Raw genomic sequence first — 22,916 nt, 5'->3', positions numbered from 1 at the left:
CTTTATTTTTAAGAGTATTTATATGGCATTGCTGTTAAAAAAACAGTTTGGGACCTAAATGTTAAAAATGTCCTATTAAAACTTTAAGAACTGTTGGCAAAGTTTATTTAGAGAAAAAAATGGTTCTTCAATGGCATTGCTGTGAAATTATCCATTTGAAAGCTTTATTTTTAAGTGTGTAGAAGAACCATTTTTGTTTCCCCAAACAACCTTTCAGTGATCAGTTCTTTGAAGAATAATTTCATTCTTATAGTCTCAAGAACATTTTAAAACCTAAAGAACCCTTTTTCCACTAGAGAACATTTAGTGGTTCAGTGGTTATTAAAGGTTCTTCATGCCAATAAAGATGCTTTTAGTTTTAATAGTGTATAAACACCTTTTTGTGCAATAAAAAGACACTGTATGGAATGATCGATGCCAATGGGGAACCTTTATTTTACCATTTTTAAAAGTTTCTTTACTACCATTGATGATTCCATGAAGAATCTTTAATATCCATGGAAACTTTCTGTTGCTTAAAATGCTCAAAAAGTTCTTTAAAATGGAAAAGAACATTAATATTTAGAATATTTTTATGCATTGGAAGAGTTCCTTATGGAACCATCAATGGTAATAAGGAACCTTCAAAAAATGTTGATTATTAAAAAGTTATTTACTGGCACTAATGAAGATCCATTAACATCCATGAAACCGTTTAATTGCACAAAAGGTCCTTAAAGTAAAAATAATTCGTTAGGTTATTTACAAGTTCTTCATAATAAGAAAAAAAGAACTGTTCACAGAAAGGTTCTTTGGGGAACCAAAAATGGTTCTTCTATGGCATTGCTGGGAAAACATCTGAGAGTGTACACTCTTTAAAATAAAGGTTCTTTATTGGCACTGATGGTACCTTGAAGAATTTTCAACATTCATGGAACCTTTCAAATGCAGTAAAGGTTTCTTATAGTCGAAAAAGGTTCTTTAGATTTGTAAAATGTTCTTCAAAGTGGTTATTTTAGGAACTGTTCACTGAAAGGTTCTTTGGGGAGTCAAAAATGGTTCTTCAGTGGCATTGCTGGGAAAACATTCTTTTGGAACCTTTGTTTTTAAGAGTGGCAGGACTATATAGTCTTTATAGTCGAAAAAGGTTCTTTAGATTATTAAAATGTTCTTCATATTAACAAAAAATTGAAAAGGTGCTATGAATTTTTTGTGAAAACACACTTTTGGAACCTTATTTTTAAGTGTAGAACCACCATTTTTGGTTCCCCAAAGAACTTTTCAGTGAACAGTCCTTAAAAGAACATTTGAATCATCTAAAGAACATTTTTCCACAAAAAACGTTTGGTCATTATAAGAAAAAATATTTTCATATTAAGAAAAAATGTTGCTTTGAAAAAAAAAAAAAGGGGTTTTGGGGAACCATCACTGCAAAAACCTTTATTTTTAAAAGTGTAAACAACTTTTTGTGCATTAGAAGGGTTTCTTAGAAAACCATCAATGCCAATAAAGAACCTTAAAGAATGTAGTTTATTAAAAGGTTCCTTATTGGCATTGAACCTTACACATTGCAACACTGAAACATTGCACAAAGTAGAAATGCTTCTTTAGATTATTCACAAGTTGTTACACTTAAGTTACACTTAAAATGCAGATTCTTTATTGGCATCAATGGTTCTTGAACATCCATGGAACCTTTCAAATGCAAAAAAGGTTCTTTAGATTTTTAAAATGTACTTCTAAGTGGTTCTTTTAGGAACTGTTCACTGAAAGGTTCTTGGCATCACTGCAAAAACACCCTTTTGAAACATATATTTTAAGAGTGTAAGAAAAAAAAATGGATCTTTTAAGAACTGTTCACAGAAAGGTTCTTTGGGGACCCAAAAAAATTTCTTCAATGGCATTGCTGTGAAAACATCTTTTGGAACCTTTATTTTTAAGAGTGTAGAGGAACCACTTTTTGGTTCCCCAAAGAACATTTTTTATTTTCTTATACACTCTTAAAAGCTTTAAAAGATTCCATTTTTGGTTCCACAAAGAATCATTCAGTCAAAGGTTCTTTAAAGAACCATCTCTTTCCTACCTTTTTATAACCTGAAAAACCTTCTTTCACCACAAAGAACCTTTTGCGAAACAGGAAGGTTCTTCAGATGTTAAATGTTCTTTATGGAACCATTTAGACACACACACACACACACACACACACACACCAAGCTTGAAAAGAGAAAACAGAAGCAGCTGTGATTGTGTCCGAGCCTTAAAATAATGTAAAACAGCTTCCTTTTTCATGCATGCCAAAGAAATCTGAATTCTCACAAAACATCCTGCCAATGGCAAAAGAGCAGAGCCAGCCTGTGTGTGTGTGTGTGTGTGTGTGTGTGTGTGTGTGTGTGAGTGTGTCTCACTCCAGGGTGTGTATGACATTGGCTTGATTTGTAGGCATTGGTTGCTTTTCTGAGCTCCAAAACATAGTGATTGTGTTGAAGGGTCAGTGTGTGTGTGTGTGTGTGTGTAAGTGAAGTGGATGGAAATCAGGCAGCGAATGTGACAGCTGTCTACTGCTGCTGGTCAAAGGGGGCGTGGCTCTATTAAGGAGGGCGTGGCTCACTGCCAGAAAGAAAGTGACTTCAGCTCTGTCACGCCTCATTAATATTCTGATGTCATTGCTGCGGCCCCTCCCCCTCTATACCCTAGAGATGAGAGTATGATATCATTCCATATGGATGGCCAGAAAAAAGACACAGCGGCCACTCGATCCATCACCCCTGAGTGCTCTCGCTCTCTCTCGCTCTCTCTCACTTGCTCTTTTAGGCATCATATACACGTTCCCAACTTGAAGGCTGTCCAGAATGTAAGAAGCCTTATTATGCTGCCTCTTTGGGTGACTTGTTTTGCATTTTCTAGACAAAAAACTAAAGCAACACTCTGATTGGCTGATTTTATGCAACCTTCAATAAGCATTGCCTATATTAGGGAAGCTTACATTATAAAAATATCAAAAAGGGTATTTGCAAATTTATACGGGGCTCGTATAAAGGCTTTTCAAGCTCTACCTTTTTGCTTTGCGAGGACTTCAATTCTATATCTCACTTAATGAACAATGTCTTGTCTTTTGAATTCTAAAAAAGATAAATAGATAAATAAAAATAAAATTTCTAAAAAAAATAAAGGAAAGCACATGCGATACTTACAGTGGGGATCAAGCCATCAAGCCAAACATTGAATTCATACAAAGAAATCAGAACATTTAAGTATACAAGTTGAGTCATAATAAATAAAGTGAAATGACACAGGGAATAAGTATTGAACACATGAAGATAACAAGGTGCAACATGACATAGAAAGCCAGGAGATCACCTGAAATCTGTCAGTATTGTGAGAGAAACCCTGCCCCCATCAGTACTAATTGATATCAGCTGCTTTAGTCTTAATTGATGGCCTATAAAGGCTTCTCATTACCCAGAAGGCACATGGGAAAGACTTCATGATGGGTAAAAGCAAAGAACTCTCTCAAGATCTTCGCAATCATATCATTTTGATGGGAATGGTTATAGGTGCATTTCCAGGATGCTGAATGTTCCTGTGAGCACTGTGGGGGCCATTATCCGGAAATGGAAAGAGCATCAGTTCCCTGTCCGAGGAGTCCAAAGAATAATCAGGAGAGTTCCCCAAGAGCCAAGAACCACTTCAGGAAGACTCTGCATCAGCAGGTACTGTTGTTTGAAAGAAAACTATAAGCAATGCACTGAATCGCCATGGCATCCATGCACGCTCACCACGCAAGACTCCATTGCTGAACAAAAAGCATGTTGAGGCTCGGTTAAAGTTTGTGGATTATTGGGAGACTATAGTATGGTCAGATGAAAGCAAAATTTGACTTTTTGGCAGTCATTCTGCACACCATGTTTTGAGAAGAAATTGCACTGCCCACCACCCCAAGAACACCATACCAACAGTTAAGTTTGGGGGTGGAAGCATCATGGTTTGGGGCTGCTTTTCAGCAAGGGGTACTGGCAGACTTCATATTATTGAAGGCAGGATGAATGGAGAAATGTACCGGGGCATTCTGGATAAAAATCTGCTGCCATCTACCAGAAAGCTGAAAATGAAAAGAGGATGGGCATTTCAGCAAGACAATGATCCCAAACACAAGGCCAAGGAAACAATGAAGTGGTTTCAAAGAAAAACAATCAAGTTGCTTGAATGGCCAATAGTCAATCACCTGACCTAAAATCTATGGAGAGAACTGAAGATCAAAGTTCATAAAAGAGGCCCAAGGAACCTTCAAGATTTAAAGAGCATTTGTGTGGAAGAATGGACCAGAATCATTCCTGAGCAATGCAGACGACTGGTCTCTCCATACAAGAGGCGTCTAGAAGCTGTAATCACCAACAACGGCTTTTCTACAAGTATTAAAAAAAGTGTGTTCAATACTTATTCCCTGTGTCATTTCACTTTATTTATTATGACTCAACCTGTATACTTAAATGTTCTGATTTCTTTGTATGAATTCAATATTTGGCTTGATGGCTACATCTGGTGGAAATTTCGTGTCAATAGCCCACTTAGAAATACCCTTACTGATAAAAATGCTGATGTGTCAAATACTTATTTTCCCCGCTGTACATAAAAATCTGGCTCTAAACCTATTTTCTTTATTCAAAGTTGATCTAGATAAGTACACTGTAAAAAGTTTTCACCAGTTTCAACTTAAAAACTTAAGTTTAGCAGCTGCCTTAAGTTTTTAAGTTAAATCAGCTTAAAACAAGTTATTTTAACTTGTGAGTTTAAATGACTTAAGTTGATTTAACTTAAAATCTTAAGGCAGCTGCTAAACTTAAGTTTTTAAGTTGAAACTGATGAAAATTGTTTACAGTGTATGGAAACTATCCAAAGTTTTGTTAATGTAAAAAAAAACTGTGGTTATACAAAATAGACTTTTACTAGAAAAAACTGTTTATTTTCTCAAGGGATTTGTATTTGTGCATACTGTCTATATTTTTCTTTGTTTTGTTTTTATGTACTGCCTTAATTATTTTATGTTTCAACTGTTAAATAAAAAAATAAGTCCCGAATTGAATCAAATGACTCGCGAACACGCACCAACATCCCGAATTGAATCAAATTACTCGAGAACATGCACCAACATCCCGAATTGAATTAAATGAATCGCAAACAAACACCAACTTCCCAAATTGAATCAAATGAATCACGAACAAACACCAACGTCCCAAATTAAATCAAATGAATCGCGATCAAACACCAACATCCCGAATTGAATCAAATGATTCGCGAACAAATACCAACATCCTGAATTGAATCAAATGACTCACGAACACGCACCAACATCCCGAATTGAATCAAATGACTCGCGAACACGCACCAAAGTCCTAAATTGAATCAAATGACTCGCGAACACGCACCAAAGTCCTGAATTGAATCAAATGACTCACGAACACGCACCAACAACAAGAAAATGAATCAAATGATTCACAAACATGCACCAAGGTCCTGAATTTAATCAAATGATACGCAAACAAGCACCAACGTCCCGAATTGAATCAAAAGACTCACGAACACACACCAATATCCCGAATTGAATCAAATGATTCTCAAGCACCAACGTCCTGAAAAGAATCAAATTGTTTGTGAACACGCACTAACGTCCCGAATTGAATCAAATGACTCGCAAACAAGCACCAACGTCCTGAACAGAATCAAATGAGTCGCAAACACGCACCAACATACCGAACTGAATCAAATGACTCGTGAACACACACCAGCATCCTGAATTTAATCAAATGATTTGCAAACAACCACCAACATCCCGAATTGAATCAAATGATTTGCGAACACGCACCAACATCCTGAATTGATTCAAAAGATTTGCAAACAAGCACCAACGTCCCAAATTGAATCAAATGATTCGCGAACACGCACCAACATCCTGAATTGATTCAAATGATACGCAAACAAGCACCAATGTCCCAAATTGAATCAAATGACTCACAAACACGCACCAACATCCCGAATTGAATCAAATGATATGCAAACAAGCACCAACGTCCCGAATTGAATCAAATGACTCACAAACACGCACCAACATCCCGAATTGAATCAAATTATTCGCAAACAAGCACCAACGTCCTGAACAGAATTAAATGACTCGCAAATACGCACCAACATCCCGAATTGAATCAAATGATTCGCAAAATGCACCAACGTCCTGAACAGAATCAAATGACTCGTGAACACGCACCAACGTCCCGAACTGAATCAAATGATTCGCGAACACGCACCAAAGTCCCGAATTTAATCAAATGACTCATGAATACGCACCAACATCCCGAATTGAATCAAATGACTCACAAACACACACCAACGTCCCGAATTGAATCAAATGATTCACAAACAAGCACCAACGTCTTGAAAAGGATCAAATGACTAGGGAACATGCACCAATGTCCCAAATTGAATCAAATGACTCGCAAACACGCACCAACGTCTCAAATGACTCGGGAACATGAATCAACATATCAAATTAAATCAAATGACTCACAAACATGTACCAACATATCAAATGATAAGCGAACACGCACCAACGTCCCGAATTGAATCAAATGACTCACGAACACGCACCAACGTCTCTAATGATTTGCGGACACGCACCAAAGTCCCGAATTGAATAAAAAGAATTGCGAACACGCACCAACATCCCGAATTGAATCAAATGAATCGTCAATATTAGACAATATTAGAAGAGCATTTTAATGGCAAATTAAAAACAAATAAATATGATTACAAGAATAAAGTCATGATATTTAAAAAAATATTGACAAAATTGTAAAAAATAAAGTTGTAGCATTGTGAGATCAAAGTATATAAATACATATATATTTTAAATACAGTCTAAATTACAAGAATAAAGTCATAGCATTGTGAGATTTATAAAAGCCTAATATTTCAAGTCAAAATGACCAGAACAAGGTTAGCTATATGAGATATGAATATATGAACTTGCAATTTTAAGAAAATAATCAAGAATTACAAGATATAAACTCAGAATTCAGAGAAAAAAATTACCTTTCAAGCACTTCTCAAGCCTTTTTGCTGCTAGATGCAGTTCCTGTTGGTCAGACGTTGTACTACATTAATGCCATGCCATATAAAGACGTGATATTCCCATGAATCACTATAGCACTAATTTTGTTATTATAAGAGAAAAATGCTGACCATGAGCTTTGATTTTATGGATTATTTCTACGTTTTGGTGTAATAGACTAGACAAAAAAATTACAGTGATTATATATTAATATATATGTATAAACGTGTCAGATGTAGGTTGATAATAATGCAGTAGGAATGAGCTGGTTTGAATATTTAATATTTAATGTGAATAAAATATACAGTGAGTTCCAAGTGTCTAAGAAAATGTGTGATTCAAAAACTAATTTAAACCCAGAAATAGAAAGAACAGAACAAAAATGCTATGAAGTAAAATAAATATTTAAGACTTGAGATTTCTGCTCTTTTTCTATGTGACTAATCAAATGTAATTAAATGAGTGTCATTAGTTGTAAAACCATTTTCTTGCTTCCACTTCAGCTCGAGATGCAGAAGAAACAACATTCTCTAGTTCATGATTATATTGCAGTGTGCTGATAATATAATTACTGATGAAAAACTGTGTGAAAGTATGCAAAACAAAAGCCTTTCCACAGCGGTCTCAGACTTTTGTACCTCACTGTACGAACGTCCTGTTTACAAACACACGGATGTCTCTAGAGTCTCTCTCGCGCTACAGTATGAAAATAATTAATCACAAAATAAACATATTTGAAGGGAAAAGCCACCTGGCAAGCAGAGAATTTATCAGTCCCAGCATAAAAGCAAGTCTGGATAATGTTTTCATTCATTGTCGCCTAATAAAAATTCTCCTCACCTCACATCAATGACTGAAAAACAACTTTATGTTTTTATTTAAAAAACATTATAGTTTCCGTTTGTCTTTGTAATCCCCAGATATTTGTAATAAAACACATTTACAAAATAATATTTATTTTTTTAAACAATGCTCTACAATCTCTACATAAATTAGTTACTAAAGCGTGTTTGCTTATAAATAGCCTTGCCAAGTTATAGCATTATATTATACACTTTTATCTGAACAGCAATCATTCTGTCTAATGTTAGCATTCCCAAACTTTTGTAACGTTACTTTAAAACAATTTATTTCAACAAGTCAAAACAACAAAGTCACTTACTAGTGGGTACTTTCGAATGCTTCGTGAAGCTTCGGAACCTTTGCGAATCATTTGTTTGAATCAGTACGGAGCGCGTATAATTAATGATATTAGGCAATTTATTCATTGTAAATGCATTTTTAATAAAACATTTGCACATAGTAGTGCATGTTTGGACTGAGTTTTCATTGTCTCCATTTTTTGGGAGCCAAATAGTATCGTTAGAGAAACAAACCTTAACAAAAATCATTCTGGGAACCGAGAACTCACATTCTGGGAATGTTGGAATAACATTCTAAACCAAAAACTATAAACGTTCTGGGAACCAAAAACAAATAATTTTGGGAACATTCTATAAACAAAAACTAATGTTCTGAGAATGAAAACTAATGTTTCGGAAATGTTCCAAGAAAACAAAAAAACAAAACAAAAAACTAACGTTCTGGGAACGTTAAGGAAACTTTCCTTGGTAACCAAAAATAAACCATAAAAATAACGTTCTGGGATTGTTAACATAATATTAGAATAACGTTCTACGAACCAAAAATGAAAAGGAATGTTAAGAAAGCTTTCCTGACTAACCAAATACAAACCTTAACAAAAAAGTTCTGGGAACGTTATACTAATGTTAGTGGAACATTAGAATAACGTTCTAAAAACCAAAAAACTTACAGGTAATCAAAAACGAACGTTTTGGGAACGTCCTATAAACCAAAAACTAACATTCTGGGAACATTAGGGTAACGTTCTACAAACAAAAAAACTAACGTTCTGGGAACGTTAAGGAAACTTTCCTTGGTAACCAAAAATAAACCATAAAAATAACATTCTGGGAATGTTAAAATAATGTTAGAATAACGTTCTACGAACCAAAAACGAAAAGGAATGTTAAGAAAGCTTTCCTGACTAACCAAATACAAACCTTGACAAAAAAGTTCTGGGAACCAATAACTAACATTCTGGGAACATTATACTAATGTTAGTGGAACATTAGAATAACGTTCTAAAAACAAAAAAAGAAAACTTACAGGTAATCAAAAACAAACGTTTTGGAAATGTCCTATAAACCAAAAACTAACATTCTGGGAACATTAGGGTAACGTTCTACAAACAAAAAACTAACATTTTGGGAATGTTAAGGAAACTTTCCTTGGTAACCAAAAATAAACCATAAAACAAAAATGTTCTGGGGACCAAAAACTTACGTTCTGGAAACGTTAGATTAAAGTTCTGGGAATGTTCGACAAACCAAAAACTACAATTCTGAGAATGTTATAGTAACGTTCTACAAACCACAAACTAACATTCTGGGAACGTTAGATTAAAGTTCTGGGAACGTTCGACAAACCAAAAACTTAAATTCTGGGAAAGTTATAATAACATTTCAAAAACCAAAATCTAACGTTAAGAAAATGTTAGAGTAATGTTCTACAAACCAAAAATTAACAATCTGGCAACAATCCACAAACCAAAAACTAACGTTCTGGAATGTTAAGGAAACTTTCCTTGGTAACCAAAAATAATCCATAAAAAATAACATTCTGAGGACCAAAAAACAATGTTCTGGGAACGTTAAAGTAATGTTCTACAAACCAAAAACTAACATTCTGTGAACGTTAGATTAAAGTTCTGGGAATGTTCGACAAACCAAAAACTAACATTCTGGGAACGTTAGATGAAAGTTCTGGGAATGTTATAATAACATTTTAAAAACCAAAAACTAACGTTCTGGGAACATTAAGAAAATGTTGCAAGAACCAAAAACTAACAAGAATAAGAACCAAAAACTAACATTCTGGCAACAGTCTACAAAAACAATATCATTACAAAAATCAATCTGTTTAACTATCTGTAGCCATTGCTTCATGATTAGTGTTGTCAAATCATTTCTATCTTCAGTGAAGTGAGTGTGTGCCTGGGTGTGTGTCATAAATCAAGAATCAGTCACTATGTGTGTGTGTGTGTGTGTGTGTGTGTGTGTGTGTGTGTGTGTGTGTGTGTGTGTGTGTGTATTTATGAATTGTCGAATCTGAACTGCTGGAATGGGACGGAAGGAGTTTTCAATTTAATTAAACAATACATTTCTTTGAAAGGCTTATGCAAATCCAAAACGAATAACTAATATTAGCAGGAGCGTTTATCCATTTGTTCAGCGTTACGCAGGAGCATGACAGACCCACGGCGCTGTAATGACCTCATGGTCAAGCACTGCATCTGGAACTGAAAGAAACGATGTTAATGAGATCACACACAGAGACCAGAGAAAGAAATGAGAGGGGGAGATTGTATATTAACTACTCCATTTAGAGCCATTCACACCCGGAGCGCTGCTCTCACATGTTTAAAGGGACAGCGAGACCCCAAAAATCATCATTCGGTCATCATTTATGTCACTTCAAACCCAAATGACCTTGTTTTTCTTCTACTGAACACAACAGACAGATGTTGCTTTCCATTCAGAGAAGGTAGATGGTGGGTTTTGTTATGGCAAAGCTTCAAAAATGTGAAAAAGTGAACCATAAAAGTAGTTCTTGCACTATATACTAAATCATATCCCAGGGAAAAAAATTAGGTTATGAAAACGTTGTGAAAACATTGTTTTGAAATGTATAAAATGTTTAAATGTTCAGTTTTATTGTCGTGATTATAACGTTATTTAAAGATTACAAAAACAACATTCTACTAGCTTTATTTTCACCCAAAATATAACGTTATATGAATGTTAACATTTAATATTCTAAGAATGTTATAATTTCCAGTTTTCTTGTCGGGATTAGAATATTATTTAAAGGTTCTTAAAATGTTAATTGCAACATTCTATTAACTTGTTTGTCCAAAATGTAACATCATTTGAATGTTTATTTAACTTTTTTTTAATGTTAAAATGTCCAGTTTTCTTGTTGTGATTTGTGATTTTAAATTTAAACATTACAAAAACGTTTCTTAGAATGTTCATTTTGAGAATGTAAGAATTTCTTAGAATGTCTCATAGCATTTTGTCTCAATGTTATGATAATGTATATTAAATTAAATTAATAAAATTAAATAAATTAATCGTAATAAGAATGTTCCATAAACATTACTTTAAAAATGCTTGGTCCTAACATTTATGTAACTTAAAAAAATGTGGGATAACTTTGTCAGAGAAACAAACTGAAATCTATGTAATTTGCTGATAAATTGTTCAGTAAATGACTGAATTATTATTTTTAAGTGAGCTATCCCTTTAAAACAGTTGAATACTCTTACAAACTTGAAAAACAAAGAGAAACATGTAAAATGCACAAGTTTCATAAAGTGAAAGGAGATGTAGGGGGTGTAATGGCTGCAGCACAGAAATGAAAAACTGCAGTCAACTTCACGCTATTGGCTTTCAATTGATTAAGAAGGTCGTTTGAAGGTCTCTCTCGCTTTCTCTCTCTCTTTATAAAAGTCTCTTGGAGTGGAATTAGAACACCAGGCAATTAAAGGCAACCTACTGAACACACACACACTCTCTTACTGTTCCAGCTCATAATTTTTATTCAGCACAATTAAAGTGTTACGATGGGTGCTCTGGTCAGACACTCTGAACGCCAGAAAGAGGAGGAGGAGGAGGTAAAAAACGATTGACATGAGCGAAAGACAGAACATAAACCACTTACTTACTATTTTTTATCATGTTTAAGAAGAGTGTACGGCTACTTAACTAAGAATGAAAGGAGGGATGTGAGCTATAAAGAAACCTGGTTTTCATCTCAGACAGTAAGAAACCACCTGGCAACTCTAGTGACTGCATAGCAACACCCTAACAACCACGCACAACATTCTATGAACTGCTACAAAGCAACAGCTTTGCAACAACACACAACACTCTAGCAGAGGCATAGCAACAGCCTAGCAACCACCCACAACATTCCAGCAACTGCATAGCAACAGCCTAGCAGCCACCTTCATAGCAACAGCCTAGCAACTACTAACAACAATCAAGCAGAGGCATAGCAACAGCCTAGGAACCACCCACATAGCAACAGCCTTGCAACCCTTCACAACATTTTAGAAGCCACATAGTAACAGCCTAGCAACCACCCACAACATTCCAATAACTGCATAACAACAGCACAGCAATAGCCTTTGCAACAACGCACAATACTCTAACAGCTGCATAGCAACAGCCTAGCAACCATGCACATAGCAAGAGCCTAGCAACCACCCACAACATTCTACCAGCCGCATAGCAACAGCCTAGCAACCACTCACAACATTCCAGTAGCTGCATAACAACAGCCTAGCAGCCACCCACATAGCAACAGCCTAGCAACTACTAACAACAATCAAGCAGAGCATAGCAACAGCCTAGGAACCACCCACATAGCAACAGCCTAGCAACCCTTCACAACATTCCAATAACTGCATAACAACAGCCTAGCAACCAACCACAACATTCCAATAGCTGAATAGCAAAACCCTAACAACCATCCACAACATCCCTAGCAACCACCCACAACATTCCAGCAGACACATAGCAACAGCCTAGCAACCACCCACAACATTCCAGCAGCTGCATAGCAACAGCCTAGCAACCACCCACAACATTCCAGCAGACGCATAGCAACAGCCTAGCAACCACCCACAACATTCCAGCAGCTGCATAGCAACAACCTAGCAACCATTCATAACTGCAACATTCCATATAAAAAAAATCATATTTTCTTTGGACAATGTTTTCATGTAGACAAATGTTTTTATAGTATTATTTTTGCTATTAATATTATTGATTTTATTCCAGATATAATGTAATTGCGTGCACACATGTATGTACAGTAGTATATGTTTGCAATGTCTGTTTTCTCATCAGAACTGAAGTAGGTGAATGTGTCACACAGCAGAACAGCTGTTGTATGTTGTATGAGAGAGATGGATAGACAGAAGGACAGAGACAGAGATTAGCCTGTTAGCGTCCCGTCACGATCTGTTGTGCTAACCAGATGATGAAGTGAACTAATTGGATCTGTTGGCACTTCGTGTTCAATTAATCAATTACTGCGGTGAGTGTGTGTGTGTGTGTGTGTGTGTGTGTGTGTGTGTGTGTGTGTGTGTGTGTGTGTGACTATAGGTGCATTTGTGTACAACTGTATGTGTGTGTGTGTATGCGGTTATTAGAGGACAGTGAATGTGTGAGCATGCATTAGACACTTGACAAAATTTTATTATCAGTCCAGCAAAAGGCCATGAAATTGAAGTGTAATCAGGTTTTAATTCTGGCTGTAAAATAATTTCTTAGTTTGTGTGTGTGTGTGTGTGTGTGTGTGTGTGTGTGTGTGTGTGTGTGTGTGTGTGTGTGTGTGTGTGTGTGTGTGTGTGTGTGTGTGTGTGTGTGTGTGTGTACCTGGTATTCATCACGTTGTGGGGACCAAATGTCCCCACAAGGATAGTAATACCAGTAGATTTTGACCTTGTGGGGACATTTCTCAGGTCCCCATGAGGAAACAGGCTTATAAATCATGCACAATGAGTTTTTTTGATGAAGTAAAAGTATGCACAATCTCCTGTGAGGGCTAGGTTTAGGTGTAGGGTAGGTGTAGGGCGATAGAAAGTACGGTTTGTACAGTATAAAAACCATTACGCCTATGGAATGTCCCCATAAAACATGTAAACCCAACATGTGTGTGTGTGTGTGTGTGTGTGTGTGTGTGTGTGTGTGTGTGTGTGTGTGTGTGTGTTGTGTCTGTAATGAGGTTGTATGAGGGTCAGTAGCTCCAGAGATGAAGCACACTGATTCCTGTTCTGATCATTATAGACCTACAAACAGCGCTGACAGCAACAATTGACCAACTGCACACAATAATCAGAGAGAGAGAGAGAGAGAGAGAGAGTGTGTGTGTGTGTGTGTGTGTGTGTGTGTGTGTGTGTGTGTGTGTGTGTGTGTGTATGTTGACAGGTTAGGATGGAGTTTTGCAGGAAATAATTTAAAATGAATCCTGAGGTTCCCTCGTTAATAAACGACAGTTTGAATCAGTGTTAATTAAACCAGCACAATGCAATAAGAATTCTCTCATTATTGACACAAGGATATGACACACACACACACACACACACACACACACACACACACACACACACACACACACTCACACACACACACACACACACACACACACACACACACACACACACACACACACACACACACACACACACACACACACACACTCACACACTCACAATGATTTTAAAATAGAAAAATAAAATGAAACTTAAAAACAATTAAAAACAACAGTTATTAAAATTGAAAAATGTAAAATTAAAACAATTTTTAAATAGAAACTGTCAAAATAAATACTATTAGATTTTATAAAATAAAATATAAGAAACACTAAAAATAAAATAATTTTTTAAAATGCTTAATATAAATAGTAACAATCAAAAGAAAATTAAAATAAGTTTTAGTGAAAATCACTAAAAATGTATCTAAAGCTAAAATGAATACAGAAAGTATTAAAAAATATACTAACTTAAAATATTAACAAAGCTATGTCAATTATACTAAAATAAACTCATAGATTATTACAAGAACATATACTTAAAAATGTGTCAATTAATATTTATTAATAAATAAACATATTTTAATCAAAACGATCAAAATAAAATACCTACTAAAAATGAATTTAATTTAAAAATGCATTAAAATATACAAATTTAATTAAATCCTAAAAAAGCTAAATTAAAATAAATAACATAAATCATAAAAATGTACAATTAAAATAAATAATTAAAGAAAAAGAAAATAAAAGAAAATCACTGTAACTTTATCTAAATAAATAAACATAAAAAATAAAATATAAAAAAACAATTACTAAAAATGAAATAAATTCTAAAAATGCTAATTGAAAATAATTTTAAGATAGAAAAAATCAAAAGGAAACACTAAAAACTATCATAAAAATTTAAGATTACAAAATTGTACAATTGTTTTTAGTTTTAGATGAAGTTTCAGTGATTTTGTTTTATTTTAAAATATTTAGTTTAATTCAACATTTTTATGATAGATTTTTTAGGAAGTATTTTCTTTAGATTGTTTCTACTTTACAACTATATTAATTTAGCATGTTTAGGATTTATTTCATTTTTATACTTCATTTTTTACTGGACATTTTTATGATGGAATTCATTTTTATAAAACTTTTACTAAAAATAATTAAAGAAATCCTAAACATTTTAAATAGAAAATTAATTCAATCACAAAAATGACAAATTAAAATAAGCATTTAAAAAAATAAAATAAAAAACCCTTACTAAAAATGAAATAAATTAAAATAAATAATAAAATAATAAATAATAAAAATAAATAATTTTAAAATAGAAAGAATTTTTCAAAAGATAAAAAAAAATTGTACAATTGTTTTTAGTTTTAAATGAAGTTTCAGTGATTTTCTTTTATTTTAAAATATTTATTTTAATTTGAAATTTTTATGATTGCATTTTTCGGAAGTATTTTCTTTAGATTGTTTCTATTTTACAACTATATTAATTTAGCATGTTTAGGATTTATTTAATTTTTAGTAAGTGTTTTTATATTTTATTTTTTACTGGACATTTTTATGATGGATTTAATTTCAAACTATTACTAAAAATTAAATAAATCCTAAAAATATAAAATAAAATTTAATTCAATCATAAAAATTAGAAATTAAAATAAACATTTAAAAAAATAAAATAAAAAAAACTTACTAAAAATGAAATAAATTCTAAAACTGCCAACTGAAAATAAAAAAATAAAATAGAAACAATTTAAAAGAAAACACCTACTAAATATTCTATCACAAAAATGTAAGATTACAAAATTGTACAATTGTTTTTAGTTTTAGATGAAGTTTCAGTGATTTTCTTTTATTGTAAAATATTAATTTTATTTTACTTTTTTATGATTGAATTCATTTTAATAAAACTATTACTAAAAATTAGGGATGCACCGATCAGTATCGGCCGATCACTTGCGCGTTTTGTCAGTAAAGCCGGTTCTGTAATCAGCGGTAAATGCCATCAGGTGCGTGATTTCACGTTGTTCAGAACCGGCTTTACTGACAAAACGCGCAAGCATTATCGGCCGATTTGTATCGGTGCATCCCCACTAAAAATTAATAAATCCTAAAAATATAAAATAAAAATAAAACATTTTAAAATAGAAATAAGCAAAATAAAACAACTACCAAAAAATGCTTAAATCCTAAAAATGTAAAATTTAAATATTTACTTTAAAAAAATTCAGGAAAAAATAAATGTATATATATTTTTTTTTTTTCTTTTTTTTTTTTTTTTCTTTTTAATGTAGTGGAAATAAGTGTCCATCATTACTTGCCAATTTATTCGTAAACTCTGCGAAATTTCCTGAAAATGACAAACATCTAGTAAGAAAGTTTTAGCTGTTGCTTCATAATTGAAGTGAATGTCTGGGCTGAAGGTCTGTGATGATGTTCATCATGTGTTTAATGATCATGATATTCAGAAGCAGTCAAATCTGAGATTGGCCTGCAGGACCATGAACATCTGAAGTGCGTCTGTCTGAAGCCATCAGAGATGTAAACGCTGAAGTGAGTTGAGGATGATGTGAAACTGATCAGTGTGTAGTGAGTAAAAGTGCAGACTGAAGCAGTGGGAGTTTAATTTGTCTCTGGAGAGCCGTGATTGTTTCGCTCTCGTGCTTAATGTAATTATTCGTCAGACTGTGAAAGTCTCTGAAAACTCACACGCTGCTTTTTTCCATCAGCGCCGTTTGTGTTTGAGCTTCACTAACTCAACTCAACTCAACGCGTCAAACTCCGCCTTTGAGCCTTTCCTTTTCTTCTCTTCTCTCTGTGTTAATAAAGCTAAAAGTGTAAATTCGCCACCTCCGACTTCACATTAATTAACCTTTAATTAAATGTCTCTCTGCTGTCGAAACAGGAAACTACATGACTCGCCATTCACCCAGGTTAAATCTCATTTTCAACCATTAAACTGAAATGCCGTTTACAAGGCATTTTACTCTCATAATGTGATGCGTTTTCTATATTTAACAGAAATTTATTGTCACTTTTGAGGGTAAAACAGTAAATCTGAGACACATTTACATGCTGTTTTAAAAAGGTTTTGCTGCCTCAGTGACCAAAATAGAAACTAATAAAATAAAATAATTACTAAAAACTAATTCTATGATTTTAAAAAAGCTAAATTAAATATATATTTTATAATAATAATAATAATAATAATATTAATAATGCGCTTTTCTAAAACCCAAAGCGCTACAAACAATATTACAAATAATACGAATTTATTAAATAATCAAAATGTTATTTTTTTGGAGATAAATATTTTTTATTTCAAAATTTAAAATCTAAATAAATACTTCAAAATAAAAGAAATAGTAAAAAAAAAAAAGGATTTTAATTTTTTTAGGATGAAATAAATCCTAAAAATATAAAAAATAAAATTAATATAATTAAAAATACTTTAAAATTAAATTACTTATAGAAAATAGAAAATAAAACAATTACTTAAAATTAAATAAATTCTAAAAATATAAAATTATAACACAGGAATAATAATAATAATAATAATAATAATAATAATAATAATAATACAGGAATAACAAAAATAAAACAATTACTAAAAATGAATTAAATCGTAAAAATGGCAAATTAAAATTTACACTTAAATTTTTTTTTATGAAATAAATCTTAAAAATGCTAAATTAAACAAAATAATAAAAAATTAAAACAATCAAAAGAAAATACAAAAAAATTAAATCATAAAAAATGTAAAATTAAAATAAATAATTTAAAATAAAATCGATTAAAAAATACAATACAATTAAATTAAACCATAAAAATATAAAACAACTTTACAATAGAAACAACCAAAATAAACAACTGTTAAAAAATAAATAAAACCTAAAAAAGTACAAAAGTAAATTAATAATTTAAAAATAAAATCTAATAAAACACTTACAAATTAATTAAACCATAAAAATGTCAAATGAAAATAAATAAATAAATACAAATAAAGCAATTAAAACATGACTAAAAACACTTCACTAAAAATGAAATAAATCCAATTTTTTTTAATTAAAATAAACAATTTTTAAAATAGAAACAATGAAAAGAAGACAATTAATTAATTAAATCATATTTTTTTTTAATTAAAACAAATAGTATAAATAAAACAAATAAAACCAATTAATAAAAATATACAATTTTAAAAACAAAATAAAACCGTTACTAAAAATTATTAAATCCTAAAAATGTCAAATTAAAATATACACTTAAAAATAAAACAATTCAAATAAAAAATAAATTTTCAATTAATTAAAAATGAATGAAATCATAAAACTGTCAAATTAACATATATACTTTAAAAAATAAAATATATAAAAACACTTAATAAATCCCAAATATGCTATATTAAAATGAATAATTTTAAATTAGAAACAATCAAAATTAAAAATAAAATTTAAAATGAAACTACTTTAAATAAAATAAACAATAAACTTAAAATCAGAAAATTAAAAATTACTAAAAACTAAATAAATCATAATAATAAAAAATAAAATAAATTACTTTAAAATAAAAACAAACTAAATAAAGCACATGAAAATTAATCCAATCATAAAAAGATAAATAAGACATATAATTTGATCTTAAAAATATAAAAATCAAACGCTTATCAAACTAATTAAATCATAACAATGTTAAAATAAAATAAATACAGATAAAAAAGTTAACACATAAATCCGGTAATAAATCAAAATCAATACAAATGCAAAATGACAATAAAAAAATTACAGGTTTAAATGAAACATTTGCACTTTTAATAAAATTCTTTTAAGTTTGTCACCTCTGAGTTCCCATTAACTAAGCTTTAATTAAACGTCTCTCTACTCTGAAGATCTAGGAGTAGCAGTCAGAAATTTTAGTCTCATAATAATAATAATAATAATAATAATAATAATAATAATAATAATAATAATAATAATAATAATAATAATAATAATAACAACTAAGTTTAAATAGCATTTCAGTAAGTTGGCTTTCTCAAGCTAACTTAAATAACCAAAATAAAACAATTACTAAAAATTATTAAATCCTAAACATGTCAAATTAAAATATATACTTAAAAATAAAAATAAATTCAAATAAAACACTTACTAAAATTAATTTAATCCTAAAAATGCTAAATTCAGATAAATAATTTTAAAATAGAAACAATCAAAAGAAAACACTTGCTAAAATTAAATCATAAAAATGTAAAATTAAAATAATTTAAATAAAATAAATTAAAACACTTTATAAAAATGAACAACTTTAAAATAGAAAATAAACCAATTACTAAAAATTAAATAGATCCTAAAAATGTAAATGATAAAATAAAATCAGACAACATAAAGCACTTAAAAATTAATCCATTTATAAAAATGTAAAATAAAAACAACTAACTTTAACCCTAAAAATATCAAAATCAAACACGACAATTTTAAACTAAAATAAATACAAATAAAACAATTAACGCATAATTCTGTAATAAATCTAAATCAATGCAAATGCAAAATGACAATATAACACTTACACTTTTAATAAAAGTCTTTTAAGTTTGTCACCTCTGAGTTCCCATTAACTAAGCTTTAATTAAACGTCTCTCTACTCGTGGTCTGGGTCTGTAACCCTGAGTTCAACTGTAATTTTAAACCATTAAATTGAAACAGCATTTACAAGTCTTTTTACTGTCATAATGTGACGCATTTGCAATATTTAACAGGACATTTGACCAGAAAGGAAGCTTCATATCACAGGAGTCTGGTTTAAGGCTGGTTTTCTAGAGACTCTGCATCGCTGTCCAGTGGAGTGTGAAGAGACACAGACAGAGAGACAGAGACAGAGAGAGAGAGAGTTTGTTTCTGCTTTGACTGACAGGTTCATCAGGGAGGTCTGTAGGGGACTGGGCTCTAATGACAAATATCTACTCTAATGAATCTTAATTAAAAGCACATCATAAACCTGTGAACTAGTGCGTGTGATTGAGTCTCACACACACGGCTCAGGGAAGACTTGTGTCATATCATTTGGAGTGGGCGGCGGCTTATTTGCATACCGTGCTGTGATTGGAGGATTATATGGACTTGCTCCTCCTTTAATTTTTTTAAACAAATAGTATGCAGTATGTCACAATAAACTATTTTAAAAATAATAAAAATAAATGTAATTAAAAATAAATTACAATATAAATTATAATAAATACTTTCAAATTAAACTACTTTAAAATAGAAAATAAAACAATTACTTAAAGTTAAATAAATATAAAACAATACAGGAATAACAAAAATAAAACAATTACTAAAAAGTATTAAATCTTTAAAATGTAAAATGTAAATATATACTTAAAAATGAAAACAATTCAAATACAACACTTACTAAAAATTATTTAATCATAAAAATGACAAATTAAAATTTACACTTAAAAAATGAAATGAAATAAATCCTAAAAATGCTAAATTAAACTAAATAATAAGAAAATGTAAACAATCAAAAGAAAACACTAAAAAATTAAATCACAAAAAATGTAAAATTAAAATAAATAATTTAAAATAAAATCGATTAAAAAATACAATACAATTAAATTAAACCATAAAAATATAAAATGAGCAACTTTACAATAGAATCAACCAAACTAAACAATTGTTAAAAATTCAATAAAACCTAAAAAAGTACAAAATTAAATCATTTAAAAATAAAATCAAATAAAACACTTACAAATTAATTAAACCATTAAAATGTAAAATAAAAACATGTCATTTCAAATTAGAAAATAAATAAATACAAATAACACAATTGAAACATGACTAAAACACTTCACTAAAAATGAAATAAATCCTAAAAATGTTAAATTAAAATAAACAATTTTTAAAATAGAAACAATGAAAAGAAAACAATTAATTAATTAAATCATAAATACAATTAAAATTTAAAATTAAAACAAATAGTATATTTAAAACAAATAAAACCAATTAATAAACTATTTTTTAACAGCAATGTTTTCAAAAATTGAGATCTGAGTGTACTTTATTTATGCTGTTGATCATTAAAAAAATACAATAAATTAAAATTAAATTTTATCATTAAAATGTAAAAAAACTGAAATAAATGAAACCAGCAAAAAGGAACCAGCAAAACAAAAATATAGTAAAAATATATTTGAAAATTTAAGTAAAACATAAATAAATAAATAAATAAATAAATAAAACACCTACTAAAATGAATTAAATCATAAAGATGTACACATTTTAAATTTTTAGTTTTAAATTGAAAACTGAAGAAACACTAAATAAGAGTTGAATTATGAAAATCTAAATCAAAATATCAAAAGAAATAATTTTTTTTATAAAAAACTGAAAATAAAACACTTGATGTAAAAAATGTAAAATGTAAACTAAAAATAAATCATTTTCTAAATAAAACTACTAGAACCTACTAAAATGTATGTAAATAATATATATATATATATATATATATATAAATATATCTTAAAAAAACACAATATAAATGCAAGTATAAAATATACATTTAAAATAAATATTTTAAAATAGAAATAACTGAAATAAAACACTTACTAAAATTAATTAAATCCAAAAAATGTATACAATTTTAATTTTTAGTTTTATCATGAAAATTGATACTATGAGAATAAAACACTAAATATAAATTCAATTACAAAAATGTAAATTAAAAAAATAATTAAAAACAGAAATAACAGAAATAACGGAACACTTAATAAAAAAATAAAATGCTTAATAAAAATAAACTCAATCAAAAGAAATTTTAAATGTTTATTTTAAAACAAATAATATAAAAATGTAAAATCTAAAAAGAATTTTAGAATAAAAATGATCAAAATACAACACTTACTAATATTAAATAATAAAAATGTAAAATTTTAAATAAAATAAAAATAATACAATGAAAAAAACACTAAATATGAATTAAATTATAAAAATGTCAATTAAAAATAAGTTTAAAAATAGAAACGACCCAACTCAAATAAAACACTTAATAATAATAATACAATAAAACACTACATATTTATTCAATTATAAAAATGTCAATTAAAAAATTATTAAAAATAGAAACAACTGAAATAAAACACTTACTAAAAATAAATGCAATCATAAAAATATAAAACAAAAATGTAAAATCTAAAAATACTTTTAGAATAAAAATTATCAAAATAAAACACTTAAATTTAAAAATAAATTTAATAATAAAAATGCTAAATGAAAATATATAATTAAAAATAAAATAGAATAAAAATCATACAATAAAAAACACTTATAGAATAAAAAATGATCAAAATATAACACTAAAAATGTAATAATACAAATTTAAAATTAAAATGTATAATTAAATATAAAATAACATAAAACACTAACTAAAAATTAAATAATAAAAATGTAAAACTAAATAAAAAATGTAAAAATAAAATAAAATACAATGAAAAAACACTAAATATGAATTGAAAATGTAAATTAAAAATAAATGTAAAAATTAAAAAACACTTACAAAAATAAATGCAATCATAAAAATGTAAAAAATAAAACAAAAATCAAAAAATATTTTTTGAATAAAAATAATCCAAATAAAACACTTACTAAAAATTAAATAAAAACAATACAATTAAAACACTAAATAT

At 29.9% G+C, this 22,916-nt stretch overlaps 1 protein-coding gene across 1 annotated transcript in view; it reads left to right on the top strand.

Annotated features, from left to right (window-relative positions):
• The window catches only part of LOC141285224 (solute carrier family 12 member 9-like), an 87,705-nt gene that overhangs the window by 26,115 nt on the left and 38,674 nt on the right, over positions 1-22,916 (top strand). The window contains exon 8 of the mRNA XM_073818263.1: positions 3,534-3,689. Within this exon, the coding sequence (XP_073674364.1) occupies positions 3,534-3,689 (156 nt within the window). The remainder of the gene's footprint in view (positions 1-3,533; positions 3,690-22,916) is intronic.

This window comes from Garra rufa, chromosome 14 (genome assembly GCF_049309525.1).
Source record: "Garra rufa chromosome 14, GarRuf1.0, whole genome shotgun sequence".
In the NCBI taxonomy this organism is placed as follows: Eukaryota; Metazoa; Chordata; class Actinopteri; order Cypriniformes; family Cyprinidae; genus Garra; species Garra rufa.
The sequence above is the reverse complement of the archived record's forward strand: the minus strand, read 5'-3'. Positions and strand labels throughout refer to the sequence as shown.